The following is a 14028-nucleotide window of genomic DNA, read 5'->3' as shown; positions in this document are numbered from 1 at the left end:
AGCCCCTGTACTGGGGAGGGAGTATTTTCTGTCAAAGACTTACTCCTGCCTTTAGATCTGGGCACCAAGGCTTGAGTTAGTTCAGTAAGAGTGCTGTGGAGTCTTCACTCCCCTCCCTACCCTCAACTTATACTTCTTCTCTGGCCTTAGCTTGATATTTGGAAGAAAAAAGAAGGTGAGATTTAGCTGACTGTTGATATGCTGGGTCTGGATAAAGTACTTCTACTGGTATATTATTGTACAAATTTATGTATGGGCTCCCCACTTAGTATTTTATTTGTAAGTGCAGTAGCTTCTGTCCTTATTCAGTGGGTTGGTTTTTTAATAGTCAGTTGTAGAAAACATTGCAGCATGCAGGCCATGACACTGAAAATGCTACTGATACAATATATATACTGCCTAATAATGCAGTAGATACTGCACGGAGCAAAAATAAGATCTTGTCTTAAGGTGATTAATTGTATGAAAGACAGCTTCAGGATTTTATTGACAACTATGTTTTAATCATGTAACAATTTTGACTTGATAGTTTGCCAAATATTTACAGCTAATACTGGATGGAATGTCTTTATGATAATCTCTAGTTACTAAATTTGGAAATTGAGTTTTAATAATTGTAACTCTTAAGATTCTCTGAGTTTAATTCCATCTTGGGTAATACACCTTGTCTCAGCACACATTCTTTACCAAGCAAGAATGTATTAATTTACAGGCTACATACACATTGCCTTCTGCTCAGTAAGCCCTATACAATGATGTTGTAGTTTAAGCCCTGCCAGCAACTAGGCATGATGCAGCTGCTCACTCACTTCCCCCCCACCCACCCAGTGGGATGGGGGAGAGAATCGGGGAAAAAAAGTAAAACTTGTGGGTTGAGATAAAGACAGTTTAATGGGACAGAAAGAAGAAAATAATAACAACAACAACAACAACAGAATTGGAATATACAAAACAAGTGATGCGCAATGCAATTGCTCACCACTTGCTGGCCGATGCCCAGTTAGTTCCCGAGCAGCGGTCTGCCCCACCACCCCAGGCAACTCCCCCCAGTTTATATACTGGACATGACATCACATGGTATGGAATATCCCTTTGGCCACTTTGGGTCAGCTGCCCTGGCTGTGTCCCCTCCCAACTTCTTGTGCCCCTCCAGCCTTCTTGCTGGCGGGACATGAGAAGCTGAAAAATCCTTGACTTGGTATAAAGACTACTTAGCAACAACTGAAACCATCAGTGTGTTATCAACATTCTTCTCATACTAAATCCAAACCATAGCACTATACCAGTTCCTAGAAAGAAAATTAATTCTGTCCCAGCTGAAACCAGGACAAATGATTAGCTTTTAATTTCTGTGCTGTATTTTTTTTGCACAGGAAATCAGCTCTTCGCTGTCTACTGGTAGAAGTTGTCTTGAGACAGAGGTGTGGGTGTTGCGTTCACGCACAGACCCTAATGTCTGATTATCATAATTTGCCAGTGATTTTTAAATGTTAAGGGCCAGAACTGCCCTTCCTGGCTAAGTGCAGTTTTAGAGCTGCACTCAGTGTCTGCTCCCAATAAGGTATCCCAGTTATTGGCCAATTTATTGTCTTTACTCCAAGAAGTTAGTAGCTTGGAATATGCATGAGAGCTATTAGTGGCCATTCACAGAGGAATATTTAGATAGGGTTCCCAATTAAAAAAAGACCAGACATGAAGCTATAATAACTTACAGAGGTGAGCTGCATGTGGAATATATTAGTAATGTATGTTATGCAAGCAGGCTTTCTGATTTGAGCTCTGTTAGACTTAATGGAGCAAGTACCAGGTTTCCAATGGAGAAAGATGCAAAGAGCTGTAAATGCAGCAATCATTATAGACCAATGTACTGTTCTGTTTTCATCTAATGGATAATGTATGTGGGGGTTTTTGTTTTTTTAGCTAAACTTGATCTGCATTAGAATGCTGCTGTTAAAACCAATTTCATTTCAGAAACTCCTTTATGATAATAGCTGAATATAAATTGCCCTTGCATTTTTACTCTTCAATCAATGACTTTGAAATTCCACTAATAGGTTTGCATTTGAGCTCTCTGAAGCACGTAATGTAACGGATGTAATTAGGACAGAAAAGGGAAGCTCTTAGCCATTAAAGAGGGTTTTTCTTCCTCCAAGAGCCTTTCTGGCCACATATCTAATAGAATAAAAAAAATAGTAGTTATACCCAAGGCACTGCCCATGTTCTGTTGGCAAGATCCTGGGGTTTTACATTTTTGTGTGTATGTTTTTGTTTTCATTTTGTCCTGGCATCTTCATATACTTCCTGATGGATCTGTCTACCTATTTGATATTCTTCCTATAAATCAGGACAATATTTCCATATTTTTTTCCTAAAGTATGTTCTTATTGTCCTGGGGCTTTGTATGAGCCAGTTGTCTTTAATTTAAATTTCTAATTAGCTATAGAATGTGTCACATTAAATAGTGTTTATTTGGGCATAATGTTGGAGTGTCTCCCTTGTCTCTTCTTAGGTTTTGTAAACTATGGTAACAGCCTGCCAGTACCTGAACTTACCTCTTTCCTTGCTCATGAATAGATCATACTGTATTAACAGAGGTTTGAAAGTTAACTGGGAAGATATTAGTTGTTTTGTAATAAAAACTTTCTGACATGTTTTATATGAATTCATAAGGAAAAAAACCAAGTCATTTGCATAAGGTAATGTAATACATAGTGTTTTCAGATGTTGCTAACGTTGTCTGTTTCTAATTCTAAACTGCTTGCAAGTTAAGTTCTGCAATAGACCCTCACTCATTTCCTTTAACTTTACTGTATAGATGTAAGAGGCAAAATATTTTGTTCTTAATGTTTATATGTAAGCATGCAAGCAAAAACTGGGTGTTGCAGTGATTGCTTCAAAAGCCAAATTAGCTTTCCATTGTATTTTATCCTAAGGAAGAGGACTATCCAGGAGCTATTCAGCTGTGCTTGGAATGCCAGAAAGCTGCCAGCACTTTCAAACACTACAGTTGTATAAGGTAGGGTGACATTGTGCAGATTTCAGCTTCTGTATGATTTTACTTGTAAATGGTATAAAACAGTGATCATTAATTCTCATTCTCTAAAGCAGCTTTGATTGAAATTTAATTTTCTGCTTAGAAATTGAGGCATTTATAAAAGCATAAGCATGCTCAGTAGTTTCCCCCTCCCTATATAATCTATGTTTGAACTATGTCATTGTTTTGCAACTGTTGTAATATGTTGGCAGGTAAAGTTTCAACTAAGACTGAATTATAACTGTGCTACAACCTGCAGCCTAGAGATACCTGAGCTAATTTTTTAATAAGCAAGTTTATATTCTGGAATTAATTTACCTACAGCAAGACGGCTTGTGGAGGATAACTTACCCTGATTTCTTGGTAATGAAATTAGCAAGTGGAGAGCTTCATGCTGTCATGGAGAAATTGCTTTCAGAAGTGGAACTAATTCGAATATCTGCATTTCCTAGTTTAGAAACACTTGATGTTTCCATTGCTTTTTAGAAAGGAAAAAAAAAAAAAAGAATTGGGTAAACATTAAGTTCAAAGTCATAATAGATATGACAATAAAGGAGTAAAATGAAGTGAATTTTGGTGTTTCATCCACTAAGATCATTAGATTTTCTGTTATTTTTAATTAGACTTTTAAATTTGTGGGTAAAATTCTGACATTGTTTGATCTCCTGTCAGAATGGTCTCTGACTTAGAAGGGCCAAAATCTATGAAAACACATGCTTTGCCTCCCGCTGTCCTCTAAATGTATGCTTTGTTGCAACTTCAGAGTAATTACCTATAATCCTCAATTTCAGTTTAGGATCTGCTTTTGAGGTATAGTTTTTTCAGGATCTGAAGATGCACCAAAAAATGTGTGAAGTTAGAAGCTGTACCTGGAAATAAGTCCCTCTCTATTTTGAAGTCACGTTTCAGGGCTGCTTTTTTGCTTTCTTTTTAGTTCCGTAAAACTTGTGTGTGTATATAAATTGACTGTACAGCCAACATTCGCCTACATATATTAAAATTTTGAATCCCTTCCTTATGTAGTAGTAAATGAAAACTATATTTATTTGAATGAGGAAAAATGACTGTCATTTCCCTCAGTCCTGGACAATTCAGTTGTTTAGAAGCAATATGACTCCGGAACAACTTTTGCTGTGCTTGACTCTACCTTCTGTAGAGATGGGTCTTGCAGTCTTCCATACCTGTGTCCCATCTATACTGTTCAGTATGCTCTCCTTAGTATTTATTGCTCTTTCAGATGCTCTGTGGCTCCAAACATTAATCTTATCTCCTGCATTTTTTTTCTTCTGGAGAAATCGGCAACATTTATTCAGCTTGAAAAGGCAGCTTGATTTCTTAGAGTCTTACAGTGCTCATCTGGAAAACCTTCCTCTTTCAAGGTTTAGGTTAAATTACACAGTTTCTTTGACGTAAATTCTCTTTTGTGTAAATGATATGAAAGTTTCTGTATAATGTTGAATTACTTCAAGCTTTTATTGCAGCTTCAAAGTTTATCTCCACTACACTATGTCCAGTATAGCAAAATTTGGAACTTAAAGTAACAGTTCATGTTTTTGCCATTTGGAATATTTAACTGCAAAAGTCATACTGTTTTAAATCTGATAGCATACTGACAAGATATGTGACAAACAGCTGTGAGGATTTACTTTGTTGTTGCACTCAAAAGGATATCCTTCCATCCAGGAAGACAGATTCTTGAAAGAAAGGATGATGACAGAAAAAATCAGCACAGCTTCTTTATTCCGAGAGAGTTTTTTGAGCTTGTTTGTTTGCATTGTGAGAGCAAAAGGACATTTTAGCTGCAAATCCCAGCCCTAGTGCAAACATTTCAGTCTCTGTGCACAGTTTTACTTGCTGAAGTCTGAGAGAATATGTATTGTATGGAATAATGTCTCACTAGCAGGGGATTGGGCTGAATGAATAAATAGATCTTTTGTATTTCTGTTAAGGACTGCAGAAAAAACAGTTAGTCAAGAAAACAGACACATGCTAGCACTTACAGCGTTCTTATATGAGGCATCACCTCTCTATCTTACCATGAAATTTTCACAGTATCCCTTTGATTGTCCACTGTCCACATGACAAAATCAGTGCCTTCCTTTGTACAATCATTCTTCACATTTTTCTTGCTAGATGGTGGTAGGAATTAGGTGTAGCTCTTAAACAGCAGGGGATTTAAACCTTTCTATGAAGCATACAATTTTTTTATTTTGGTGTATACATAATCTGAAGAGGCAAGCACGTCAGCTTCTCTGCTAAGACTTCTTTGGTTTTAAGAGTGGCTGCTCATCCTCCTTTGAAATAATAGGATGGATGTCTATTATTTTTGTTCACCATTGTCTTCCTAGGGAATGCTTGCATTATGTGATTCATTTTTGTTTAAAAATAGAAATCAAAGTCTTTCGCCTTCTGCTTGTTGATCAGTTCTGATGTGAGTACACTCTCTTGAAAAACCTGAGGGAAAATGTAGTGTCAGATAATGGGATGACTCTGTCTATTGCATTTGGGTTGAAATGTTACTTCTGTTATATTGCAGTAATGTGCCTTCTAAAAATGCTCTAATTTAGATTTTTATGGATGGGGATGCAAAAAAAAAGACTCCTAATATGTGTTTTATTAATGAAATGAATGCCTTGAATTAAATTCTGAATTATGGTAAATGGGCTTTCATAATAGTCATGTAGCCATTATGTCCAAGCACTACCTTTATAATTCTGGCTTAGAAAATACATACAGATTTAGCTGGACACTGCATTTCTACATTTTCACTTCAATACTTGATCAAAGTTACTTTTCTTATGAAATTTTGTGATTGCACCTTCTTTTCCTGAATTAGTCAGCATAAATGTAGGCTGTATTCTTGCAAACACATCCATATATCATAGCTTGGTTGAATAAATAAACTATGAATGTGTGTATTTAAAATTGGTGCTTGGGCCCTCGCTGGAAGGGGAAGACAATGCTGTCACAGGAGTTGCACTAAATGGCACGGGTAAGAAACACGTGGCAGTTTTACCTTGGTTGTGTTTCCTGTGGAACAAGGTCTTTTTAATTTGTCCCCATCCTGCTCTTCCAGAAGAAAAGAAATATACACTGTTCTGGAATGGCCCAGATCCTGGGGCATTTGCTGGGAACTGTGACATGAGGGCTCAGGTCCCAGAGCTGCCCAAGCCTCCTGTGTCACCAGGTGATTGCAAGCTGAGGCTTGCCTGGCATTAAGAATAGTGGAAATAAGGAGCTAGTTTTCATGAGGATCTATGCTGGTGTACAGATGAAATTAGTCAAATGTGATTGCCTGCAATAATCAAGAAATGGTTTCTGCAACCCAGGAAGTTTTTCAACCCTACATTGCAAGTTCTTCATGTGTGTGAGCAAGTTGCCTGGCTGAGGTGAAAAATCCATGTGTATTTTTAATTTAATTAGAAAAGGTAAAGAAATGCTAGATTAGCAGCAGCATGTTCATGACATTTGTTTGAAAGGAATCATAGTCTTGTGTTTATATGTTACCTGCTACCGTTAGGGGCTTTGTAAATTTTCATAGAACTTAAAGCAGTACAATTGCTTAATTTGTTCAGTCTGTGCAGAGACTACCTCTGCGTTGCATCATTTTTTGCTAATGTCAGCAGCTTCTATATTTTAGACCAGTTAATTTCAACATGTAAGCCAACTATGTGTTTATACACAGGGGATGATGGTCTATGCTGTACCTAGTTCTAAAGATGGAAAGAAGGAGTGATTCTGTGCACAGAGCAAGGTTTTTAGTCTTGTTCTAATGTCTGCTTGCTAGCTAAAAGAACTGGAGTAACAGGAAATGCTCATAAACTCCAGCAGGAGTTGTAGTAACATGAAATTGTTATGGAGGCTTTTCTGTTTGAAGGCTTGTTGCATGTGGAGGAACAACAAAGAAATACTGGCTGCTCTATTTAGTGTTTAATGCCAGCTCTTTCTGATGCAGTTTTTTTGATTTAAACCTTTCTTTGGAAGGTGTTGTATATAGGTTATCTAACAGAACCAAAAAAAGAGGGGTGATGGGCATATCATTTAAGTGGAGAGAACTGGGTAGGGGAGCTAGAATCTATTTTTTGGTAGTTAACATGATCTTTTCCCTTAGGAAAAGATTCAGAGCACGGAAGGAAGTTGTCTAAAATCAGTTATGGTGATTATCCCATGAAAACTGCTTTCCACGCTTGAAGAGAATATCCTGCCTATTTCTTGGTTGCTTCAACCCTTCCAAACAAAAAGATAGTGGTCGTATTTTGTGTCTTATTTTTCTGGCTGGTGTTCTGAAATTTTTAAAGCTGATTGTTGGAAAGGAGCAGTTGTGCCTTTCTTTGTCCTAAATAGTTTCTCTTATGGTAGCTATTTTTGTTAATCTTTCTATACCAAATATAGCTCAGAGAAGTGAAATGATGGTCTTAAAAAGATTTTCTGAGTTGTGTAAGCTTAAGTTCTTTTTTTCCTATAGTGTTTATGTAAGGGGTTCCTGAGCAACAAATAGAAGTTACTATACCATAGTTTGCAAAGACTTGACAGCCCTGACCTTTCCGGATATGTTCTGCTGTAGACCACAGTGCCAAATCAAAACATTTGGAGCATGAGTTCCTTGGGGGTTGGGAATGTCTTTGAATGCTTGGCTGAATCCTAGCAGGATGGGGTCTTGTCTGGACCCTCTTAACACTGTTGCATTATAAACCTAGGAAAACATGCTGCTGCAACAGATATTTTAATTTGAAGTGTTAGGAATACTGCAAATGCCTGCAGTAAGTGCCTTTCAGTAATAACAGTAGTGTGGTGATGCTAGTCTGACACAGTAACAGCAGGTTAATGATTTATGATAAATTACTATATTGTGGCTCAGTAGCAGGCAAATCTTTTTTTTGGAAATGAGAAACTTGGTGTGAAATGTTAATATGAACAGTAGTTTTATTTTAACCTTTTTTCTTTCATTAATAGTGAGTTGAATTCAAAACTGCAAGACACCTTGGAACAAATAGAGGTAAGAATTAATATACTGATGTTTAGTACATGTTAGTATTTAACCTCTAGGTACTAGAGCTTTCTAATACAATGTTATTAGCAATTACAGAACATCCACATTTCTTTCAAATACTGTCTTTGGAATGCTATAGTCATTGCTATTCACGTAGACTTTTGTGCTGCAATCAACCTAAATGCTCTATAGTATGTTATCAAACTTATGAGCCCAGCTCACGAATTGTGCCCACTTTAAGTGGTAGAGCAGTCAAATAAAATAGGCACATAAGATTTGAAGTACTGGAGCGAAGGTATGCTCCCTGTATGAAGAAGATGTATGGTGGTTTTCAGTCCATGAACTGCTGTGAATTCTTAAGACGATTCCTAAATAGTTGTGAAAAGTAAATTAGCATCACGCCAATAGGTTTGGATAAGCTACACAAAAGATCACAGTTTCAGTGGAAATTTTAGAGGTCAGCCCTGCTGGATAGGGCCAGTGCTAAGCCGTAGGAAGTAAGACTTGAATAGCTGGGAAAGATGTGACTAAGGTCAGTTTAAATTGGTGGATAGTATTGCAAAAGCAAATGAATATAAAATGGTAAGTGTCTTGCTGGAAATTGGTGGCAAAAAAAGGTTCATGAACAATAGGTGTTCTTTTAACTCCTTTACTAGGTAATTTTGAGCTGGAACTTGGCAAGTTTTTGTAAGAAGTCAAGTAATGTAGATATGTATAATGTATGTGTAATGCATGTAATGCCTGTACATGTAATGCATAGCAGTAAACTGAATTAGCTAGCCCAGCAGTTCTCTACGCATCTGTTCATGTGCTCTTTAGTGCATGTATGATCGTACCTTGTTATGCAATTCCCTGTACAATTAGAACTTTGTTAAATTTCCTTCATTTATGCCTTTGTACTTTCGCTTTCTTGCAAAGCTTTTTTTTGTTCTTTTTCACTGATATATGCTCTATTCAGAGCATGGCGGGTTCACTCTCGCATAGGCCAGTCATTAAACTCGTCTTTGTTTGTTTGTTTGTTTTTTTAAGATCACTCAGTTTGCATTCCTATTGCTTTCATTTACTTTCCACTTATTACTTGTGAGGAAACATTGATGTTGCTTAAAATGAGACATGCATCTTTACTTCCTTCCAGTAACAGCTTTGCAGAGCTAATTCTGCTCATACTAAAATCTGGTAAAATGTGCCATGTTTGTTGGTGAAAGCAATTCATAGCTAGCTAAATAATCATATTCAAGATTTTTATTTATTACTTGTGAATTTATAGAAATATCTTATCTTACTCCTGTGAAAGTTATCTTATTTTCTACTGGAATTATATCTATGCATATGGGAGAAATGTAAGTCATCCGGGAGGTCACAGAGTGTTCCTGTGAAATACATGCTGTAATTAATATAGAATCATATTCTGCTAATTAATATTTCAATAGTGAGTCTTCTCAATAGTCGAGTGCCTCTGCTTATGTCCATTCCTTTTTTTTTTCTTTTTTTTTTTCCCTGTAATTTAGGTTTTAACATTGACCTTACTTTTATGCTATGTTACAAATAAAATGCAAGGTGGCTATAGTGGAAGGAACCATTGAAAAACATGGCTGAAAAGATTAATGTACTTTGTGTTTAAGAGCTCTGTTCATGAGCAGCTTGATATCCCTGTTTCTCTTTGTACAGCTGTTCTGTGTGAAATAAGAGAAGAAAATAATTTTTTTTTTAAATCAGTATATGGCTGAAATTCAAATTGCTGAGTAAACTTTTAAAGAAGTTCTGAATCTTTAGGTTACTTCTCCTTTTACCACTTTGCTTAGGAAAAAAAAATGCAGTTTTTGATTGTATCCCAGTCTCCTTTTTTTGTGCTTAAAGAAAATATTGATCTGCTTAAAAATACCAACAAAATACCCCCCACCCCCGCAACAGCAACAAACCCCACCCACCAAATCTCTGGGATTAAAATCTATAAATATTTTGTGGCTAATGAAGTATTTAATGAAAATTTTCCAGTGGAGTAAGTAAGAGTACATAGGGACTAAACAACCATCTCATGTGGATTCTCTTTGCAAGAGCAAGACTACATTGCAAGATCATTAAATAATAAAAATTGAAATGGCTTTAGTGACTAGCAAGGAGAGAAAATATCTGCTAGCTGTCTATATTATCATATGTTATTGATTCGTGTTTTCTTTTCTTGCATTGTTGATTGAAAATAACTACAGTTAAGCTGTGTATCTCTGAATATATTACAGTGTCTAAGTGAGAATTGTGTTATTAAGCTACAGAGTCAAATTCTTGGAAGATTTATTAGTTAGTCATTAAGTATATGATCCTATTTTAGTTTTTTTTTTCATTCAGTGCATGTAATAGATGAACTTCATTTACTGCAAAGTTGTTCAGTATGCTCAGACACAGCTCTGATGGCAGAACTAATAATTGTGTGTGTGTGTGTCGGTTTTTTTTTTTTTTTCTCTCCTATGGTACTGATCGTTGTGCTGGTATAGTACTTCATAAATGACTTCACAATGAACTTTTCAGTCAGATAGTGTTAGTTCCATTTAATAGATGGCAGTCAGAGGGTTAAGAAGTATATAATTGAATTGCTTGAGCTGAAACACCTGTTTAGCATTTTCTTTTTTTTTCCCCAGATCTGGGTTTTTCTTAGGAGTCAGAGTAAAGTTAGAAATCCCAGCTCTCCCATATTGGGGTACTAGACCTTCTCAAAGTAAATATCACTTTGAATTCGATTTCAGCAAAGTAGTGTACTTTTTACTGTGCTTGTTCTTGGAAATGGCGGAACTGTTTGGCTGACAGAAACTTCAGACTGAAGTACTTTAGACTGCAAGAAGTAACATTTGAGCACCTCAGAATAGTCTGCTAATGTACAGTCTTGGCTATTTTACAAGCATAATTATCAGATTATTTAAATAAACATCTTTTCTTCACTTGCTGTTAATTAATGTATTACTTGGCCTGTTTTTATTTAGCGTTTAACATTTTTTTTCCTTCATTTATATAGGAACAATTGGATGTAGCGCTCTCCAAAATATGTAAGAACTTTGATATCAGTCATTATACAAAAGTTCAGCAGGCTTACAGGCTGCTTGGAAAAACACAGGTTCGTACTCATCTTCTGAGTAAGTCACAAACAACAGTAGTGTAACAGTGTGAAGCTTTGAGTACTGTGATGGAAGTTTATTTTCCTAATTGTCATGGTTTAACTCTAGCCAGCAACTAAGCAGCATGCAGCTGTTTACTCACTCCCCCTGGTTGGGATGGGGAAGAGAATCGGCAGAGTAAAAGTGAGAAAACTCGTGGGTTGAGATAAAGGCAGTTTAATAGGTAAAGAAAAAGGTGCGCACACAAGCAAAACAAGGAATTCATTCACTACTTCCCATCGGCCCGCAGGTGCTCAGCCATCTCCAGGAAAGCAGGGCTCCATCACGCGTAACAGTTACTTGGGAAGACAAACGCCATCACTCCGAACGTCCTCCCCTTCCTTCTTCTTCACCCAGCTTTATATGTTGAACTTTGCCTGAGGCAGGAATAACTCAGTTTTCCCTAGCATATTTTTTTATGTGCACTACAGGGACTTTATCCCCTTCTACAGTACATAAAAGTTTTGGTTGGTCATAATAATAACAACAACAGTACTGCCTCTGATGATGTGATCCATTTTCATACCGTAGTGAGGCTAAACATGGTGGTGCCAGTGTAGCAATGTTTTGCTTAGAGAAGAGATTCCTCCAGAAAGCTTTAGGTGCTAAAGATCATGTCAAAGTGCCTGTCCCCTGATGAAGACAGGACAAGAACCCTATTCATTCTTTATTATGCTTGGGTTTTTTTAATGTTTCCCAGTATTCAGAAGCGTGGAAGACATTAGAATGTGTTTTTTTGAGTTTGTTTTTAAATTTTTTGCTTGGTTTTTGTTTCTTTCTAATTAGAACCTTTCTAGCAAAGTGTTTTGGTTTTTTTTCTCCATGGCTTGACTGTGGTAAGAGTGTAGTTCTGCAATAAGATAGAAACGGATTTCTCTTCCCATACTTTGACAATGTGCAGAATTATTGGACTGCCTGAAGACTGCAACTTAAAATCAGGGGAGAAGCTTGATTAAACTTTTCCTTTGTTAGTGTACTGTGTGCAATTATATGCAATTTCTTTATTTACTGAACAAAAGTAGATCTAATGCATTCACTGCTCTGAAGTCTAGTGCATAGTACGTTGAGAAAGGCAGACTTTTTGTTTGAAATATCTCCCATTTTGACCCCTTCTCATTAAACAAAATGACAGGAACCTTCAGTGTCTTCAGTACTTTTCATGTTTTCATTTGTCATTCTGTTTTCTTTGACTAATTCAAGTTAGGACTAGCTGCAGAAGATTGGTTATTTGTGATAGGATTGAAGCAGAATTGCTTGTTCATTTCTTATGGGGGTGATTGAGTTCTCAGCTCTTGTCAGTAGCAAAGAATGTCAAATAGCAAGGATCAATAGGATAACTAGGGAAACAGCCTGACCTCAAACTCAGGCGTGATTATAGTAAAACATATGTTATATAGTCATTAGTGTTTACTACATGTACTGAAGTTTGTTTTTCTGGAAAAAGTAAGCTTTGTTAAATGTAATTTTTTTTTTACTGCAAAGAGGGTTTTCGTAAGAAATTTATCGATATGATGTGCATGCCTTTCTGTAACACTTAATCCTACTTTATATTCTTCAAGGAAGAACTGAGTTTGGCAAGCGGATGAATTGAAGACTTAGTAGTTGTTGGTTTAGTTTCATTAATTGCAAAGGAAATATTTTTATCTTAGTTGGAGGTGTTTCCAATGGGAAAACCAGCACTGATCTCAACTCGTTTCTCTTTGACACATTCATTCCTTTTCTTTTAGACAGCAATGGACCAGTTACATATGCACTTCACTCAAGCCATTCACAACACTGTGTTTCAAGTAGTCCTTGGATATGTGGAGCTGTGTGCAGGAAACACAGACACCAAGTTTCAGAAGTTACAGTACAAAGACCTCTGTACAGTATGTAATTCTTGCATATACTTATATTTTTTAATCTGAAGTTTTCCACTGTTGTAAGTGTACCTCATGTAAGTAGGGACTCGGTAATTAAAGTAAACCTGCAGCTACTATAGTTTCTTAATACAACTCATAGGCTAATTGAGAGATTAGTTATTCACAACTTAATGCTGATTTTGATTGCACTAAATCTTAGCACTTTGGAGTTAGTATACACACCATCTAAATAAATGTAAAGAAGTAAATCATAGGATACAAACAGGAGACCAATATTTCAAAACTCCCATGTCTTCAGTATAATATGCTAGTTACTGGAATCACTATTAGCTTTGAACTTTATTTCGGTGCATTTAGGCAGTATTCACAATTTCTATAGTACTGCATTTCACTAAGGATTCTTGTAAAGATACTAACAATTGGAGTCTTCCCATTACTCCTACCTTTGTATCAGATGGATTGTACTTTTGGTATCAAGGCAAGGGACAGCTGTAATACTGAGATGCAAAAGCCTGATGATAGGCAGATCATGGATTGGTGATAACCATGGATTTTCCTCTAGTATAGATTTTAGGTGCAGTTTCTTGCATGTGTATATTTTGTTTTATTTTTTTTAAATGTTGTTAGAATGAATTACTGTATTTTGAGTAGTATTTTTAGTTTACTCTTTAATTCTTTCTCTTGTGATTTTACTGTTATACCCTGAGAAATTTCCTTAAACTTCAGTGGTGGGAAGGGAGAGTGTGAGATATTTTAGGTGGTTCTAACATTGATTTGAAATTTGAAATTATGTTTCTATCTTGAACATTCTTCAGGACATTTGTTTCAGTCACAGGCTAAGCCCTCATCATACTTCATCAACTCAAGGACCCACCCGATCAGTTGCAATTTATTAAATCAAAGTATAGTCACAAAGAGATAGAAGTTCATGTTCTGATCTATTTTCTGCTCTTTCACTTCTCAAATCTCCTGGGATTGTGCAGCTTCAACTAGTAAACA

General features: G+C 36.4%; 1 protein-coding gene across 2 annotated transcripts in view; it reads left to right on the top strand.

Annotated features, from left to right (window-relative positions):
• VPS50 (VPS50 subunit of EARP/GARPII complex) overlaps window positions 1-14028 on the top strand; it is a 99281-nt gene that overhangs the window by 20987 nt on the left and 64266 nt on the right. For both annotated transcript variants that reach the window (XM_052802102.1, XM_052802112.1), the window contains exons 9-12: window positions 2934-3016; window positions 7988-8030; window positions 11029-11127; window positions 12895-13035. In XM_052802102.1, the coding sequence (XP_052658062.1) occupies window positions 2934-3016; window positions 7988-8030; window positions 11029-11127; window positions 12895-13035 (366 nt within the window). The remainder of the gene's footprint in view (window positions 1-2933; window positions 3017-7987; window positions 8031-11028; window positions 11128-12894; window positions 13036-14028) is intronic.

Source organism: Harpia harpyja, chromosome 1, assembly GCF_026419915.1.
Source record: "Harpia harpyja isolate bHarHar1 chromosome 1, bHarHar1 primary haplotype, whole genome shotgun sequence".
NCBI lineage: Eukaryota > Metazoa > Chordata > Aves > Accipitriformes > Accipitridae > Harpia > Harpia harpyja.
Note: the sequence above shows the minus strand (reverse complement) of the source record. Positions and strands in the feature narration are given on the sequence as shown.